The 16,636-nt window shown below is 37.0% G+C and overlaps 1 protein-coding gene across 2 annotated transcripts in view; it reads left to right on the top strand.

Moving 5' to 3' along the window:
• The window catches only part of ALG5 (ALG5 dolichyl-phosphate beta-glucosyltransferase), a 39,956-nt gene that overhangs the window by 20,759 nt on the left and 2,561 nt on the right, over positions 1–16,636 (top strand). For both annotated transcript variants that reach the window (XM_059377701.1, XM_059377700.1), the window contains 2 exons: positions 4,892–4,951; positions 10,784–10,935. In XM_059377701.1, coding sequence (XP_059233684.1) covers positions 4,892–4,951; positions 10,784–10,935 — 212 coding nt within the window. The remainder of the gene's footprint in view (positions 1–4,891; positions 4,952–10,783; positions 10,936–16,636) is intronic.

Below are 16,636 nucleotides of genomic sequence, written 5' to 3'. Positions count from 1 at the left end.
AAGCTACCTGGCATAGTAACTGAAGTATTCATTTCAACACCCACAAAAAAATTAGCAATACTCTGAAAGAGGCTTAAAAGAGACTTCATGTTTACATACATTTTCTAATACGAGCAGTTTTAAAAGCAAGACTATCTTTTCCTGAAGAACAGCTAACTGTTCTAAAGCTGTTTAGATGAATTCCTTATGATGGAGAGGTCAATACCAGGGATTCAGTTCTTACATCAGAATCGCAGATATACAAACTTCTCCTAAAAGCTTTTAGAGACTTACACTGAGAGAAAAAATTTTGAATGAAAACCTTTGTTGTTTTAATTTGTTTTTAGTTTAATTAAATGGCATTTTTTTAAATTAAATGACATTTTAATTCTACTCAGTCTCTGAAAGGTAGGAAGATGTCCTTTCCCGCCCCCTCCCCCATCTAATACTCGGTAACATTGCTGCTCTTCTTGGATTTTACTTTGAAGCTTATTTGCGATATACTGTCTTCCTTAAGAAAAGCATTCTCTGGGGCACCTACCTGGGTGGCTCAGCCAGTTAAGCCACTGCCTTCAGCTCGGGTCGTGATTCCAGGGCCTTGGGTAGAGCCCTGTGTCCGGCTCCCTGCTCAGCAGAGAGCCTGCTTCTCCCTCTCCCACTGCCTGCTGCTCTGCCTGCTTGTGCTGTCTCTCTGTCAAATAAATGAACACAATCTTCAAAGAAAAAAAAAAAAAAGGAGAGAAAGAGAGAGGGAGAAAGAAAGAAAGAAAAGCATTCTCTCCCTTCCTGGCAAAGTACCTCTGCCAGAAAAAGGGAAGAAAGTATTCCTACTACTAACTAGTAGGCAAAGTATGTAACCATACTTTACAATACAATACAATAAAAAATACAATAGCCACTAAAATTTCACCCAAGTTTACCTTTTTATTATAAAGAAAAGAAAATTAGATCACATGTGGTTATATTTTCCCCTTATAGAATTAACAAATTTAAAATAAGAATACTTAGAACTGGCAAGGATTTGATGAAGTAGTCAATATCATACCCATTTAGTGGTAATATAGAGAGCCTTTTAAAGAATAATTTGGCACATAAACATTTAATGTTCAGTTTAGTATTCATATGTTCAGTTTAGTATTCTGCTTCTATTACTTTTTCCAAAGTAGGAGATCCAAAACATTCATTTTTTAAATGTTCATATGTTCAGTGTAGTATTCTGCTACTATGACACTTTTTCCAAAGGAGGAGATCCAAAATACAAATTGAGTTTTATATTCAAAGATGTTCTTTTGGTCACCTTTCTAAAAGCAAATTAGAAATAGTCAACATATAGGCAACAGTGGAAATATGGTGAATCATTATGGTGAAATATAATATTGCCCTCACCATTGACACAAAAAAGAAAGACAGACATGCAATTCTGCTAAAGTTCTTGAAAAGTAAACTTGAATTTTATCAAGCTTCTAACAACCAGTTTACAGGAAATATAGGAGACAGAGGAACATAATAAATGTCAGCAATGTGAGTACAGTCCACAAAATCCAACATCTGGGAAATTCTACAAATTGCATAGTTTCTTCAACAAATAGAGTATAAGAAGAAAATTAAACCGAAGTGGGGGGAACACACGGGTAAAAGAAACATCAACTAATTTGTATAAATTTTATTTGGCTTTTGATTCAGATAAACTGAAAATATTTATGAGATAAGTCGACAAATCTGAAAACTGTACCTGGTGGTATTAAAGAATTATTAATGTTTTAGTTGGGATAGTGCTATTTGTGTTTGAAATATACAGCAATTTATAATGGGATGCCATTATAATTGGATGGGATAGTGATGAGGAGCTTTAGAGGAAGCAAGATTGGCCATGCATTGGTATTTTTTTTTCATGTATTAATAATTGTTTAGCCAGATTATGGGCACATGGGGGCTTCATTTTCCTAGTCTTTCTGCTTGTGTGTATTGTTTGAAAATACTTATAATAAAAAATTGAAAAATAATGAGTTGAATGTAAGAAATTTTTAGGTTATTTTGAATGATAAAACTGATATGTAGGTAAATTTCAGCTATGGTTTTAAATGCAGAGGGGGAGAAAACACTAGGAAATAAATAAAGTACTATAAACGACTGCTTTTAGGTAGTGAGATTAGACATGACATTTTCTCTTTATAATAAAGTTTTATTATAGGTAAATTTATATGCTTGCCTTTTTTCCCCCTACAATATGCAATTTCAGTTTTGTTTATTTTGATGAATAGTTCAAAAGTCAAATGGCACAAGAAGATACACAGTGAAGGGAGGCCTGTCCTTCATTTCTCAGCCACTCAGTTACTCTAAGAAGTAACCCGTGTTAATTTCTTGTATATCCGTCTGGAAGATGTATATGTTTTCTTTATTTAAAAATGTGAACTGTTACACTATTCAGTGTTCTCTTGTTCCACTTAACAATGTATCCTGGGGATTGAGCCATATTTATACAGCTAAGTCCTTCCTCATTCTTTTACGGTGTCATAACTAATGCCTTTGGATAGACATGCAAGTTTGCTGCTTCAAACAACACTGAAATGATTAACCCTACTTGAAAGTCCTTTCATACATAAGAAGTTTATTTAAAGGAAGAATTCTTAGTTGTGGAATTGCTGGATCAGATTATATGTGTATTTGTAGTCTTGATAATTTTCATATTCCTGTCTGTTGGGCGTGTAGACACCATATGGTAAACACGGATAGGTTGTATTTGCATTGCTCTTGGGATACATGTGATTGAGGATGTTTTCAGTTGTTTAAGAGCTATTTTCACTTCCTCTTTTATGAACACTGTATTCATAACCTTTGCCTCTTTTCCAGCTGAGTTATCAGGCTACTTTTATAATAATTCATAGGGGCACTTTAGCATTTTGGAAATGATCCTTTTGTCTATAATATAAATTACCAATATTTACCCCCAATTTATGTGTCTTTTAATTGTTTTAAAGATTTAATTTATTTGAGAGGGAGAGACAGAGAGAATAAGCAAGTGAGAGAGAGACAGAGACAGAGACAGAGAAATAAAGCACCAGCTAGGGGAGGGGCAGAGAAGCAGACTTCCGGGTGAGCAGGGAACCCAACACGGGACTTGATCCTAGGACTCTGGGATCAAGACCTGAGCCAAAGGCAGATGCTTAACTAACTGAGCCACCCAGGCACCCCTATGTGTCTTTTAATTTTGAATATGCTTGGATTTTTGTTTTACCGTACAATTTTTTTAAAAATTCATTGTCAAATTGCTTTGTCTTTCTTTCTTTCTTTCTTTTTTTAATATATATATTTTTTATTTGTCAGAGAGAGAGAGTGCACACAGGCAGGCAGAGTGGCAGGCAAAGGCAGGGGGAGAAGGAAGATCCCTGCCAAGCAAGGATCTTAATGTGGGATTCAATCCCAGGACGCTGGGATCATGACCTGAGCCGAAGGCAGCCGCTTAACCAACTGAGCCACCCAGGCATTCCTCAAATTGATTTTTCTTCTAGATTTTGTGTACTTATGCTTTCCTTGAGATCATTTAAAAAATTATTCCTGATATTTTACACTTAAATCTTTCATGTATCTGAAATATATCCTACTATTTAGTATGAGGCTCAGGTTCAGCTTAATTTGGTGTCCAAGTAGCTACCTAGATGTCCCACAGCATTTATCAGTTCATCTTTTCCCTACTGATTGAAAATGTCATCTTTATCATATTCTAAGTATCCATATTGTGTGTGTGTGTGTGTGTGTGTGTGTGTGTCTGGCCTTTCCATTCTGGTCCATGGATTTATCTGTTCACATTCTAATACCTTTGTTTTAATTACTATAGCTTTATAATATATATTAAATCCTCATTATTAGAATTTTCCTGGCTCTTCTGGTTCTTTATTTTACAATATTAACTATAAAAATAGCTTATCAAGTTTAGTGAGAAATTATTTTGATATTTCTATTGGTATGACCTTAAATTTAAAGATTAATTTTAAAAAATAAAGATTAAGGGCACCTGGGTGGCTCAGTGGGTTAAGCCGCTGCCTTCAGCTCAGGTCATGATCTCAGGGTCCTGGGATCGAGTCCCACATCGGGCTCTCTGCTCGGCAGGGAGCCTGCTTCCCTCTCTCTCTCTCTCTCTGCCTGCCTCTCCATCTGCTTGTGATTTCTCTCTGTCAAATAAATAAATAAAATCTTTAAAAAAAAAATAAAGATTAATTTTAAGGAGGATTGATTTTTGATACTGTTATCACATCTGCTCATCCATGATTATGGTATACCTTTCTATGTGTTCGGTTCTTTTATTTCCCTTGGTAGCTTATACATGTGTTCTTTATTTAGGTATTGCCACATTTTTTGTAAAGTTTATTTCCAGAGTTTGCTTTCTTATTGATGTTACAAATACCATCTTCTGTTCTATTTTCTGATTGTACATATGCAGACTAAAGTATTATATATATATCTTGATCTGTGCCCACTCATCTTCTTAAATTCCCTTAATATGTGTAGTAGTTTTTCAGTTGATAATCTTGGATTTCCCAGAGTATAATGATTATGTATAATCATAGCATTTACAGATACCTTTTTTCTAATACCACTATTTTTCCTTCTAACTATGTTAATACAGTATTTTTAATTAGAAGAATCACTTAAAAATAAGAATTTTCAAGTCATACATGCCCCTAATATCTACCCTGTTGTCCTCTTAGTAAGTATAACTAGGCTTATTGAAGCTGTATATATTCTGAACACCTAAGTAAACCTTTAAAGATATTAAATGTAAGAAAAAAAAAGATATTTAATGTTACTTTTTTAAAAAAATCAGTATCTTAAAATGAGATAATCTCATTGAAAATAAATATTTTTAGTAATGATATTTAATTACTGAAAAATCATTTTATTGCTTTTTCCTCAGGAACAAATGGCTATTGCATGTGGATCTCGAGCACATTTGGAAAAAGAATCAATTGCTCAGGTGAGGCTTTCACTGACAGCCATGATCAGCAAGTTTCTTTTCTCTTTTTTCATATTCCTTAGCAAAAAAATAAGCTTTCATGTTTAATCTCATAAAAATAAGTTTGCTTTCAAAGGAAGAAACATTTTTAATAATTAGAAGGTTTGTGAAAGCACATTTAGGAATCAAATTTTTGTGTTACTATTTTTTAATGAGTGTACAAAAAGGATGTGGACGTCACTTTGACTTAGGATGCAAGCAGCTCTTTTTTATTTTTTATTTTACAATACAAGATTTTCCATTCAGTTCTAATATAAGGCAAACTTCTAAATGATGCATTTTAAACCTTTCAACTTGCCTTTAGTTTTTCTCATATTGGCACACTTTAAGTACTGTATTTTGGATTTCATTTAAAGTTTTTTGTTTTCTTTTTTTTTTTTTAACTTTATTCCTCTTAGAAAATTTCTGCACCTTAAAATTTAACAAGTTGTGACTGCCTTCAATGAAGACATTAAATTCTTCATTTTGTAATTTGTATATTAGGCTAGAAAAGCTGGAGTAACTTGGGAGGGGAAATATATTAAAGAATTATTCTGTGCAATTTTTTTTTAAGATTTTATTTATTTATTCGACAGAGAGAGAGAGATCACAAGTAGGCAGAGAAGGAGGGGGAAGCAGGCTCCCTGCCAAACAGAGAGGCCAATGCGGGGCTCGACCCCAGGACCCCGAGACCATGACCCAAGCTGAAGGCAGAGGCTCAACCCACTGAGCCACCCAGGTGCCCCTGTCTGTTATAGTCTTAATGTTTCATCTACTAGAGTGCCCAAATAAATCAAGAATAAAACAATATCTTTCAATGCAAGATCAGAATTGCCTGGGAAGTTTTGTTTTGTTTTGTTTTAAACATGCATATTTCTGAGCCAATCCCAGACACACTGAATCAGACTAGAGGGATAGACCAGGGACCTGCATTTTTTAACATTTTCCCAGGTCAACTTAATCCATACCAGAGTTTGAGAACCAGTGGAATAAAAGGCTAAATTTTTCCCTCAACAATTCTGCAGTAAGATACAAAGAAATAATAATTTTTTTTCAGGATATACTGATGGCAGCGTCATAGAACCTCTTAAGGATTATGCTCAAGATTCTTCTTTCCTTAAGAAATAAATTAGTATCTTCAGTATCTGATCCAATGTTCTGTGTCTGTATGGACTCTCTATAGTATTTGGAAAAGGTAATCTGTTAACCATAAAGAGTATCCTACTACTAGAAGTTAAAATTGAAAGAATGGTTAGTGGTTAGCTAGTGCAGCTTCATCACTTTACTGATACACAAGGGAGAAGAAAAGGAAAAGTACATGTCCAAGATGTTTACATTGTTTTATAATTATACAATAGAAACTACAAAATACTAAATCCCAACAATAGAAAATATTACAGATATTTCTCCTGGATGGAATATCATGCAGCACATAAGACATGATAGTGGACACTACATAATAACGCAGGAAAATATCCAAAATACTAGATTGTATTAAAAAAAAGATTATAGTATTGTAAATACAGCATAATTACTTATGTAACAATATCTGTGCAAACAAAAATACTTAAGACTATGCTACTATTAATTTAATGGTTTTAATGTATAATTTTTTTCCTTTTTAAAAAATGTAGGAGAAAAGAAGGATAATCCCTTTGGTGAAGCTAAAAAAGATACGGCAAAATAGGAAGCAAGAGAGTAACAATTAGGAAGCTAGTGAAATAATCTCTAGGCAAGAGATAGCTGGGACCTGTATTTATTGTTCGTGGCAGGAGAAAGGAACCAAGTTTTTGGTTTTGTTTTTAATGGTGTAAATTCTTTTCATTTAGAACTTCCATTAGTTGAAAACTGAATTTTTCCTGGCAATAATATTTAAATACGACTGTGGTATTGTCTAAATCTCCTTTGTATCTAGTACTGCTTTTAGTCAGACCTCAAGGGATCTATCCCAGGATCTATGTATTTATCATTTATTTTGTCATCCATTCATCTGTTCCTCCATCTCTAAAACCTAGTGGTTGATGTCGTACCTTTGAAGCCCACAGAATCAGCTGCTTCTCTGTAGAAAAGAAGGACAAACTGATCCACTGGCGAGAAACCTGCAGTAGTCTACTGCAGATGTTATGCATCACTGCTGCTCAGTAGGCTTGTAGTTCAGATCCTGTATATTGTAGAACCCTACCTGCCTTACACAAGTTCATTTCCACCTGCCGCACGTGCGAGAAAGTGCAGTATGGCCTTCCCTTCCCGGGCCACTCCAGTTTTCTCTAAAGATGCTATACACAGTCTGAACCCTTGCATATGGTGATCAGTCTGTGGACAGTGAGAAGATTACAAAAGAATTAATCAAGATAGTGAACAGCAACTTCAATAGCTTAATTGTATAGTTTTCAGATCTCTCTTTCCTGAATACTTTTAGACATATCCTCTGTTAATCCTACCATCTGTCTGCTGCTCTCTTGGAAGACAAACATGACACAGCACCACTGGAGTCTGTACCATCTTCAGTGTATCCACATGCCCATGTGTTCTGTATAATAGTTAGAACAGGGATGTTTACATTGTCTTGGCATTCTTGGATTTATCGTTTTTAAAGGATTCAAAATAGACTCTGTTAGTGTTTATTTGATATCTTTAAATTTTCTTTGAAGAGTCTTGGCTTAAATCTTGGGACTTCTTTTAATTTAAGATAATTTAAGTATCATTCAGCTTTAAATTTCATCTGAATTCCTTGTTTACATTACATTAACATTAGAAAGATTATTGTTAATATTAAAGTAGTGAGTGTCTTTCTCTTCATATTTTAAATGTCTACTTCAGAAGTTTTTATAATGTTACTCTACAACTGTTAGTTTCATTGAACTAACTCTGTTCCATAATATATTTTTAGAAGTCTTGTAAGATATTTTACAAGGTTATAAAAATTAAAGGGAGATGCTCTTGTTTGTAGTTTACCTTGTTATGTTTTAAATATGTTAGAAGTCAAATAAGGTCTTCATGTGAACCCCACGTGTTTCTGTTTTTTAAAAAATAACCCATTATCTTTAAGCAAACAAAAATCTATTAAGATCCAAGCAAAAGTAGTCATGGGATATTTTCATTTGGTAACCAGTAAGCTCACCTAAATCACATTAAAAATCATTCAAGGAGAATAGTTTATAGGCATTATTTTTTCTACCTTTTAATTTTAATTTTTCTATCTTTCAATTTCTATTTGTTCCTTTCCTAAGCATAAGTGCCCTTTTGGTGGTTTAATCAGTCAACAAGTATTTATTGGAAATATTTTATATGGAAGGCACTGAGCAAGCTGTTGTGAGATTACCAAAGTATTTTAAGATGAGGTTTCTGCCCTATCTGCTTAGAGAGGTAAGACTTATTTACATCAGAACATAACTAACGATTCCAGGTAATAAATGGGAAGTGCTAGATCCTTTCACAAAGTTTATTTTACAGTTTACAAACATTTTGTCTAATTGCTCTTCCAAACTGGTAACCAATCTATATTCCCACTAGTGGAGTACTCCCTTTGCTCCATATCCTAACAAAAGATTTAATGCTTTGATTCTTTTTAGCTTTTGCCAGTTTGACTGGTGTAACATGGCATCATTCTGTAGTTAAAATTTGGTCTTATTGGTCACTAATGAGAATGACCATTGTTTTATATGTCTACAAGTCTCTTTTGGGTCCTTTTCTGTGAGCTGCTCTTAGACTGTGTCCAATTTGCTTTATGACTGTACTTTTTATTTTTTATTACTAAAGAGTTCTAAAATGTTAGCTTTCTAATGTAGAAAGAATGGATGCTAATCATTTTTAATTACATGTACTGCAGATATTTTGTTTCACTGTGTTATTTGACTTTTTCCTTTTTGACATGAAACATAATAAAAACACATACAAGTATACACACACACACACACACTTAAAAAGAAATTTGTTTCACATACCTGCCCTATGTAATACACAAATGAAGTTGTGGTCAAGAGGTTAAAAGTGAGCTCTCAAGCTTTCTTCCTTTATTAAAAACATTTATTGAGTTCCTGTTAATGTCTGTTCCAAACGATTGGCTAAAGGCTTGACTGTTATCTCACTTAATCTTTTTTTTTTTAAGATTTTATTTATATATTTTTTGAGAGTGAGGCAACGGCAAGAGAGGGAATACAAGCAGAGGGAGTGGGAGAGAGAGAATAGGCTTCCCACAGAGTGAGGAACCTGATGTGGGGCTCAGTCCCCGTACTCTGGGATCATGACCTGAGCGGAAGGCAGATGCTTAACAACTAAGCCACCCAGGCACCCCTATCTCATTTAATCTTTACAATTACTTTGTGAAGTGGGCATTTTCTTTCCCATCTGATAGATGAGGAAAGTGGGATGGAGAGAGTTGAAGTAACTTGCTCAAGGTCACCCTCCTAATTATTAATGCAGCCATGGTTCAAATACAGATCTGCTCAGGTCAGTGGCTTTCTCTGCTTTGTCCTGGTATCACTTAGTCATGTTTCTGTTTGATGATGATAGAAAAAGCCAGTAAATGAAGAATGATACTAAAGATTGCAGTTCTAAAAAGCAAAAACCAAAAGGAGGAAGAGAAATATTAAATAGTTTGAAATAGTAAATGTTCTACATAGACTCTCAGTAGGTTGCCAATGTGCATATATAGTGCTATCATTCCATGGATTTATTATGCTGTAGAAAATTTTAAGAGCTCCTTTATTTTAATCCTAAATATAAGAGTCTTGAATATAATGATAATTAATGATCTGTTATTTTTATGTTTTAAAGTTTGCAGTACTTAATAAATAATGGAATATTATGTTACATACTACTAATAAAATTAATTACTAATAATGTGAATATTCAGGATTAAAGACTACTTAAGTTGAATATCCAAAGTATTAAGAAACGTAATCATTGAAATCTATTTATCAGATATGTGTCATACCTAACCGGAGAGACTATTCCTTCTTAGGCTGTGACTTTTGTGACACTCTGCTATACTTCTTTGATCAATTCTCATTAACTAGGCATAGAACTTTAGGTTTAAATCATAGTGTTTTATATCTCCAAGATATTCCAATAACTGTCACCTTAGATTCCTTCTTAAGCTGTGACTTTTGTGACACTCTGCTATACTTCTTTGATCAATTCTCATTAACTAGGCATAGAACTTTAGGTTTAAATCATAGTGTTTTATATCTCCAAGATATCCCAATAACTGTCACCTTTTTAAAAAATATTTTATTTATTTGAGAGAGCAAGTGAGTATAATAAGCCAGGGGGCAGGGTGCAGAGGGAGAGGGAGAAGCAGACTCCCCGCTGAGTAGGGAGCCCAACCCCTGGCTCGACCCCAGGACCCAAAGATCATGACCTGAGTTGAAGGCAGCCGCTTAACTGACGGAGCCACCCAGGCGCCCCATCTGTCACCTTTTTGAAACTGAAATATATCTGGGGCAAAGAGGCATAAAATGTATAGATGAATGAGATGCTCTCCTTGCTCCTAGCAGCCCAAAACAGTTATAGTATGCTCCTGGTAGATTAAAGCCCTGACCTCTCACAGGTACTGTGATTCTTGTCTGATTCTTCTTGAACCTGTGAGAAAGGAGTAACCATTTCCCTGGTACCTCTGCCCTGCTCTAAGCAGTAGGCACCCTCAAAGTTTCTGTAATGTACTTCACCAGTGAAGCTAATGAAACAATGGTGTTCTTAAGTAAGATCTACCCAGCCAATTAAATATTAAAATACAGTTGTCTATAACCAGGTGTTTTCAATGGTCCTTTATAAATTAATGGAAAAGTCCTTTATATTTTCTCTTTGTTTCAGCGTTCTTACTTCCGTACTCTGCTCATGTATGGGTTCCACTTTCTGGTGTGGTTCCTATGTGTCAAAGGAATCAGAGACACACAGTGTGGATTCAAATTATTTACTCGAGAAGCAGCTTCACGGACGTTTTCGTCTCTACACATTGAACGATGGTAAGTTCCTGACCAGATGTACAGGGCATGTCTCACATAGCAGCTCCTCCACATCATGAGAAGCAGCCCTGTATTCTGAGAATGAACACTGAGCTTTAAACAGAACTGACACCTGTATGTGTAAAATTAATCCATATCTTTATTCTGTTACTGAGTTAGATCTTATTTTCAAAATTTCAAACTACACATATGGCATAAAGTTAATTTATTCACCTTAGTTGTGGACAGTACAAATCAAAAGTCCTGAAAACATCCTGTTTCTTTAGGCTTCCGTATTTTCCTTTGAAGAGAAAGAAAGCTCAGAAGTACCAGAATGGAAGAGAGCCCCTCCTTTTTCATTTCCTTCTTTCCTTTTCAGTAGTAAGTTCCCTCTCCTGCCTGTGACCAACCAGTCTTTCGACCTCTGCATCCCCTCTACCTTCTTAAGAACTTCATCCTGTTCGCTTATTTGTCTTGTCTTTTCCTGTCAACCGCATCTTTCCCATCAGTTTCTAAACAAGTTTAAATTTATCTTGCTATTAAAAAAAAAAAAAAAAAACTCTCGGGGCACCTGGGTGGCTCAGTGGGTTAAGGTCTCTGCCTTTGGCTCAGGTCATGATCCCAGAGTCCTGGGATCGAGCCCCACATCGGGCTCTCTGCTCCAAAGGGATCCTGCTTCCTCCTCTCTCTCTGCCTGCCTCTCTACCTGCTTGTGATCTCTGTCTGTCAAATAGATAAATAAAATCTTAAAAACACAAAAAACAAAAACTCTCCATTGACACCACCCCCCAGCTCCAGCCCTCTTTCACAGCCAGCCTTTTCTTGAAAGCGTGCTCTGTGGCTTCTGTTTTCTCTCTTCCCACTAATGCCTCATCCCACCTCAGTACGGATTTTCCCATCCCTCCATCTCAGCATCTAGGGACCTCCGGTCATGAAATCCAGTGGTCAAGTTTGATATGACCATGTAGTGTCTTAATTAACCCATCAGCAGTGGTCTGTACTTCTCAATGCTCTCTCTTGACAACCTGGTTATCCGGCTTGTCGTTATCCCAGACCTCGCCTCAGCTCTCCGCCTGCTTAGTGAATGACACGGATACACAGGAGCTTGAAGCCTTGCAGTCTGCTCGGATATTCCCCACAGCCCCTCCATATATCCAGTCCATGGCCCCGGCCTGTTGATTTTAGCTTTTATGCTCCTTTGCTTCTCTTCATCTTCTCTACCACCATGCAGGATGCCATTATTGCCGTTACTGTAACCCAAGGAGTCCTTTCAAATTTAAAAGTGATCAGATCCACCTCTTTTGCTTAAAATCCTCAGTGGCTTCTCAGTGCCTTCCTGTGGGCTTAAGAGGTACAGAATAATCTGTCTCCCCATGGGGACCCTTCCTTTCTCAACTTCTTCTTCAGTTCTTCCTTAGGACAACCAACACTCACTCTCCACACCAGATCATCAAGGTATACTTATAAGGCTGGGCATGCAGGTGCCTGGGTGGCTCAGTTGATTGTCTGCCTTCAGCTCAGGTCATGATCCTGGAGTCCTGAGATCCAACCCCGCATGGAGCTCCCTGCTCAGTGGGGAGTGTGCTTCTCCCTCTGTCCCTCCCCACCACTCGTGCTCTCTCTCTCAAAAACAAATAAATAAAATCTTTAAAAGAAAAAAAAAAATAGACTGGGCAGGCATCTCTGATTCAAAATTACAGACCTGTGGGGCGCCTTGGTGGCTCATTCAGTTAAGCATCTGCCCTCTTCAGCTTAGGTCATGATCTCAGGGTCCTGGGACTGAGCCGCACGTCAGGCTCCCTGCTCAGCGGGGAGTCGGCTTGAGATTCTCTCTGCCTCTGCCTCTCCCCCTCACCAGGCGTGCTCTCTCTCTCTCTCATAAATAAATAAAATCTTGGGGCACCTGGGTGGCTCAGTGGGTTAAAGCCTCTGCCTTTGGCTCAGGTCATGATCTCAGGGTCCTGGGATCGAGCCCTGCATTGGGCTCTCTGCTCAACAGGGAGCCTGCTTCCCCTCCTCTCTCTACCTGCTTATGATCTCTGTCTGTCAAATAAATAAATAAAAATCTTTAAAAAAAAAAAAAACCTTCATTTAAATAAAGGTGTTTTAGTGGATAGTAATAAAATGGATTCCTTGCAATGTACTTTCTTCTGAGGAATACTTCTTTTTTAAATCAATGTTATGCATGTTAATAACTTAAAGTCCATTTCATAAGGCTTATACTAAAAAATCATTCTCCCTTACCCGATCTCCCTCTGTCTCCAATTCCTACTCCCTATTTCACTCTCAACTCTGCTGTTTCTTTGTGGTATTTGCTTTATTCAAAATAATGGGTTTGCATAGCTCTGTCTCCATTTTTCACTTTTAGATATTACTTCCCAAAATAAATCAACAGATATGTATGTAGTTCTCTTAAACCCCCGTACACCCTCCACATGTATCCTCCTAATGCAGTTTCTACATAATTTGTGGTTAGATCACTACTGGTTGGTATAGCTGTGTAAAGGTAATTCGTATTTGAGCCAAAGTGTGATATGATTTTATTACCTGTCCTGTAGTACTTTCTGTTTTCCTAAAGATAATAAACATCTGGAGTTTCTATCAGCCTCTTTACTGTGGACCTGTCACTTAGGCTCACACTCCACGTGGAGTAGGAAGTATGTCCATATGATCCCGTTGCAGCAGGTCACGCATCAGTTTCACCTTTCTCTTGGAGACATCCTGTCGGCTCTCACCTGTCTAGCTGTTCTCTGGCCTGCTGCACAGTTCCTGTTCTTCCTTTTCCTTGTTTCACACCACGATTGCAGTAGAGCACATCCTGTTAAACTTCCTAAACATAAGAGAAAGAAACCTTGAGACCCTGCATGTGATCCTGCCTTTAGGCTCCCCTCACATTTGCCTAATAGCTGGAGAAAGCATTCTAGGTTGGAAATCATTTTTCCTCCGGATTTTGAAAGCATTGCTTTATTGTCTTTGGCATCCAGTGTTTCTGTGGAGAGGTCCACTTCTGACAGTAATCTGAATCTCAGTTCTTTGTCTATGCATGTTGTTCCCATCTCCTTTTGGAAGCTTTTTCTCCAGTGTTTTGAAAGACCATGATTTCCAGGACTTAATGTGGCTCTTTTTCATGTGTCTTGTTGAGCATGCGGTAGCTGCTCCAGCTCTACAAACCTGTACCCTTTTTCTCTTCCCACCTGTAAAACAGATGTGGAACCTCTGTCCTCACATTTTCTAGTATGGTCCTGAAAAGCTCATCAGAAGCTGTGTGCATTGGCAGAGAACTCTGATCAACTGGTTGATGTCACTACAGACTAAGTAACAGAGCCACTTGGTGTGGGAAACTCCCAGCTGTCACTATCTTTTGGGCTGGTTGTTTTCACGTTTCTTGTTTCTTGATTTCCTGCCTGCGATATAGAAGCCTGGCTGCCAGCATTCACAGCACGAACTTGAGGAAAAGAGAACCTCCTAGAGATTTTCTGTGAGCCTTCCCTTTTGAACACCCCCCCCCACCCCGCCGCCACAACCGCCACTTACAGACATCACCTGCAACGAGGCCAATGATGCCTGATCCTTTGGGGGCTCTGCGGTAGCCACTCGTCCGTTCTAGGACGAATCACAATCTGTGTTTCCTACTTAGCGGTTTACCAGCAACTTTCCAAGTTTCCGGTATTTTTTTATTACTTTCATCTCTTCTGTGTTTATTCCATGATTGTTGTTTTCATTTTAGTGGGATTTCAGGAGGGAGCAGTAGGGTATGTGTGTGTCTGCAGTGTTTAACAGACTATCGACACGCTCTTTGTTCTTCATGAAAATATCTCTGAGCTCACAGAAATACCAGGAACTGAGTAACAAAAGAAAACAGTGGCTCTGCCCTCCCTACATCTGCAAAAACACATGAAGGCATCTGAGTTGGAAACTAACCCTTATACTGTTTCTGTACAATAGCATAAGGCTCTATCTAGAAATACTTGGTATTTTAGTTATGTTTTCTTTGGTAACAGATTGGTCTCTTATAATATGGTGATGTGAACTATACTTTTTTTTAACTATATTTTTAAGTAAACATCTTCATTTCTTAAAATGGTAAAAAAAGAGAAGGATAGAGTAAAAGTAATAGTAGAAGATGACTAGCCCTTTCAATTTTTTAAATATAAATTCAATTAATCAGTGCTTTTTTCTCCACTCCTTTCTACTCATCATTATGTTGTTTTATGTCTTTGATAAGTTACTATATGCTGATATCCTTAGAACAATTAATAATCTTATTCAGATTATTGAATATCATTGGAACTAATTCAGCATTTTAGGTATTTTTTTGGTGTTGTGGTAAAGGAGAGAATTAAGGGTTAACAAGGCTTAATATTCAAATAATTTCCTCCTTTCTTGAGTGTCCCAGGCTAGTTAACAGAAGTTTTACACAGTCTTCTTAACACAAAGAACGCTTTTGTAGATGGTTTTATCATCTTAAGTAAATATTTTATTAGGATAAGAAAAAGCATTAAGTGTTTTTTTTAAAAAAAATAGTTTTCATATTGAATTATCCAAATACTTGGGATTAAACTAGTCACAGAATGGACAGTAGACAAAGCTTTTGTGGCCAAGAAGACAAAGCTCCAAAATTCTAGTTGTCTGGGATCAGGAAAGCAAACAGAAGTGGGTTTTAGGTATTTTCTTGTTTGTGCTAATTTTTTAAAACCAATCCCTGAAGTCTGAAGTGTGTTCCATGCAGTCTAGAAAGTCGGGGCAAGGGCTTGCTTAACAGAACAAGATGAAAGCCAAACAGTAAAGGCCTCCAGCACTTTGGGTTACAAGAGCATGAAGAAGGTTTCACAGGCAGTGGTGCTTCTTCCTGAGCTCACTGCCAGTGAGAAGAAGAAACTGGTTTCAGAGAATCTGTAAGCAGAATCCAGGAAAACTTCTAATCAGGATTCAGAAACTCTAGGGTAAGCAGATTTCACCTAAACCAAGAGGTAACTGAGGAGGAGCTTTCAGAGCCTTTCATAGGGAGAAGGAAGGATGAACTGGTAATTCAGACTAGAGATGATTTTTAACAATGTAAGTTAAAATGAGATAATATATGTAATTCCCGTGTATGTATGTCCTTAAACCAAAGAGTATTTCAGACTAATCTAAAGTGCCTTTTCATTGCAATAGCTGGCAGTACTATCTTGCCCAGAATGGCACGGGGAAAGGAAAAGGAGAAGGCAAGTCCCTAGGCAACCCTGTATTTCAAAAAGAAACTTTGGGGCACCTGGGTGGCTCAGTTGATTAAGCATCTGCCTTTGGCTCAGGTCATGATGGTGGAGTCCTGGGTCAAATCCCACATTAGCTCCCTGCACAGCAGGGGAGTCGGCTTCTACCTCTCCATGTTCTCTCTCCCCCTCTCAAATAAGTAAATAAAAATCTTTTTAAAATAAACAAACAAATAAATAAACCTTGATCCTTGGTGGTAGAGAAATATAATCAAGCAACTCTAAAGTGGCTGACAACATTTTCTCCAAGAGATCCTCAGAGTTCTGTTTTATTAGCTCTCTGAATCAGTTGAAAATGCTATCAATTCTGTACCTTGAGCTAGTTAAGCCTGGGATTGAAAACCATCAATCTTGAAAATTTGCATGATTAAATTTTCTCTTAGAGCCCAACAGGCCAATTTTATCTCTAGGAGTTTCTGAGTTATGATAGAGACACCATATTTCTCATTTAGATGTTATACAGTGACACA

This window comes from Mustela nigripes, chromosome 15 (genome assembly GCF_022355385.1).
Source record: "Mustela nigripes isolate SB6536 chromosome 15, MUSNIG.SB6536, whole genome shotgun sequence".
Lineage (NCBI taxonomy): Eukaryota > Metazoa > Chordata > Mammalia > Carnivora > Mustelidae > Mustela > Mustela nigripes.
Note: the sequence above shows the minus strand (reverse complement) of the source record. Positions and strands in the feature narration are given on the sequence as shown.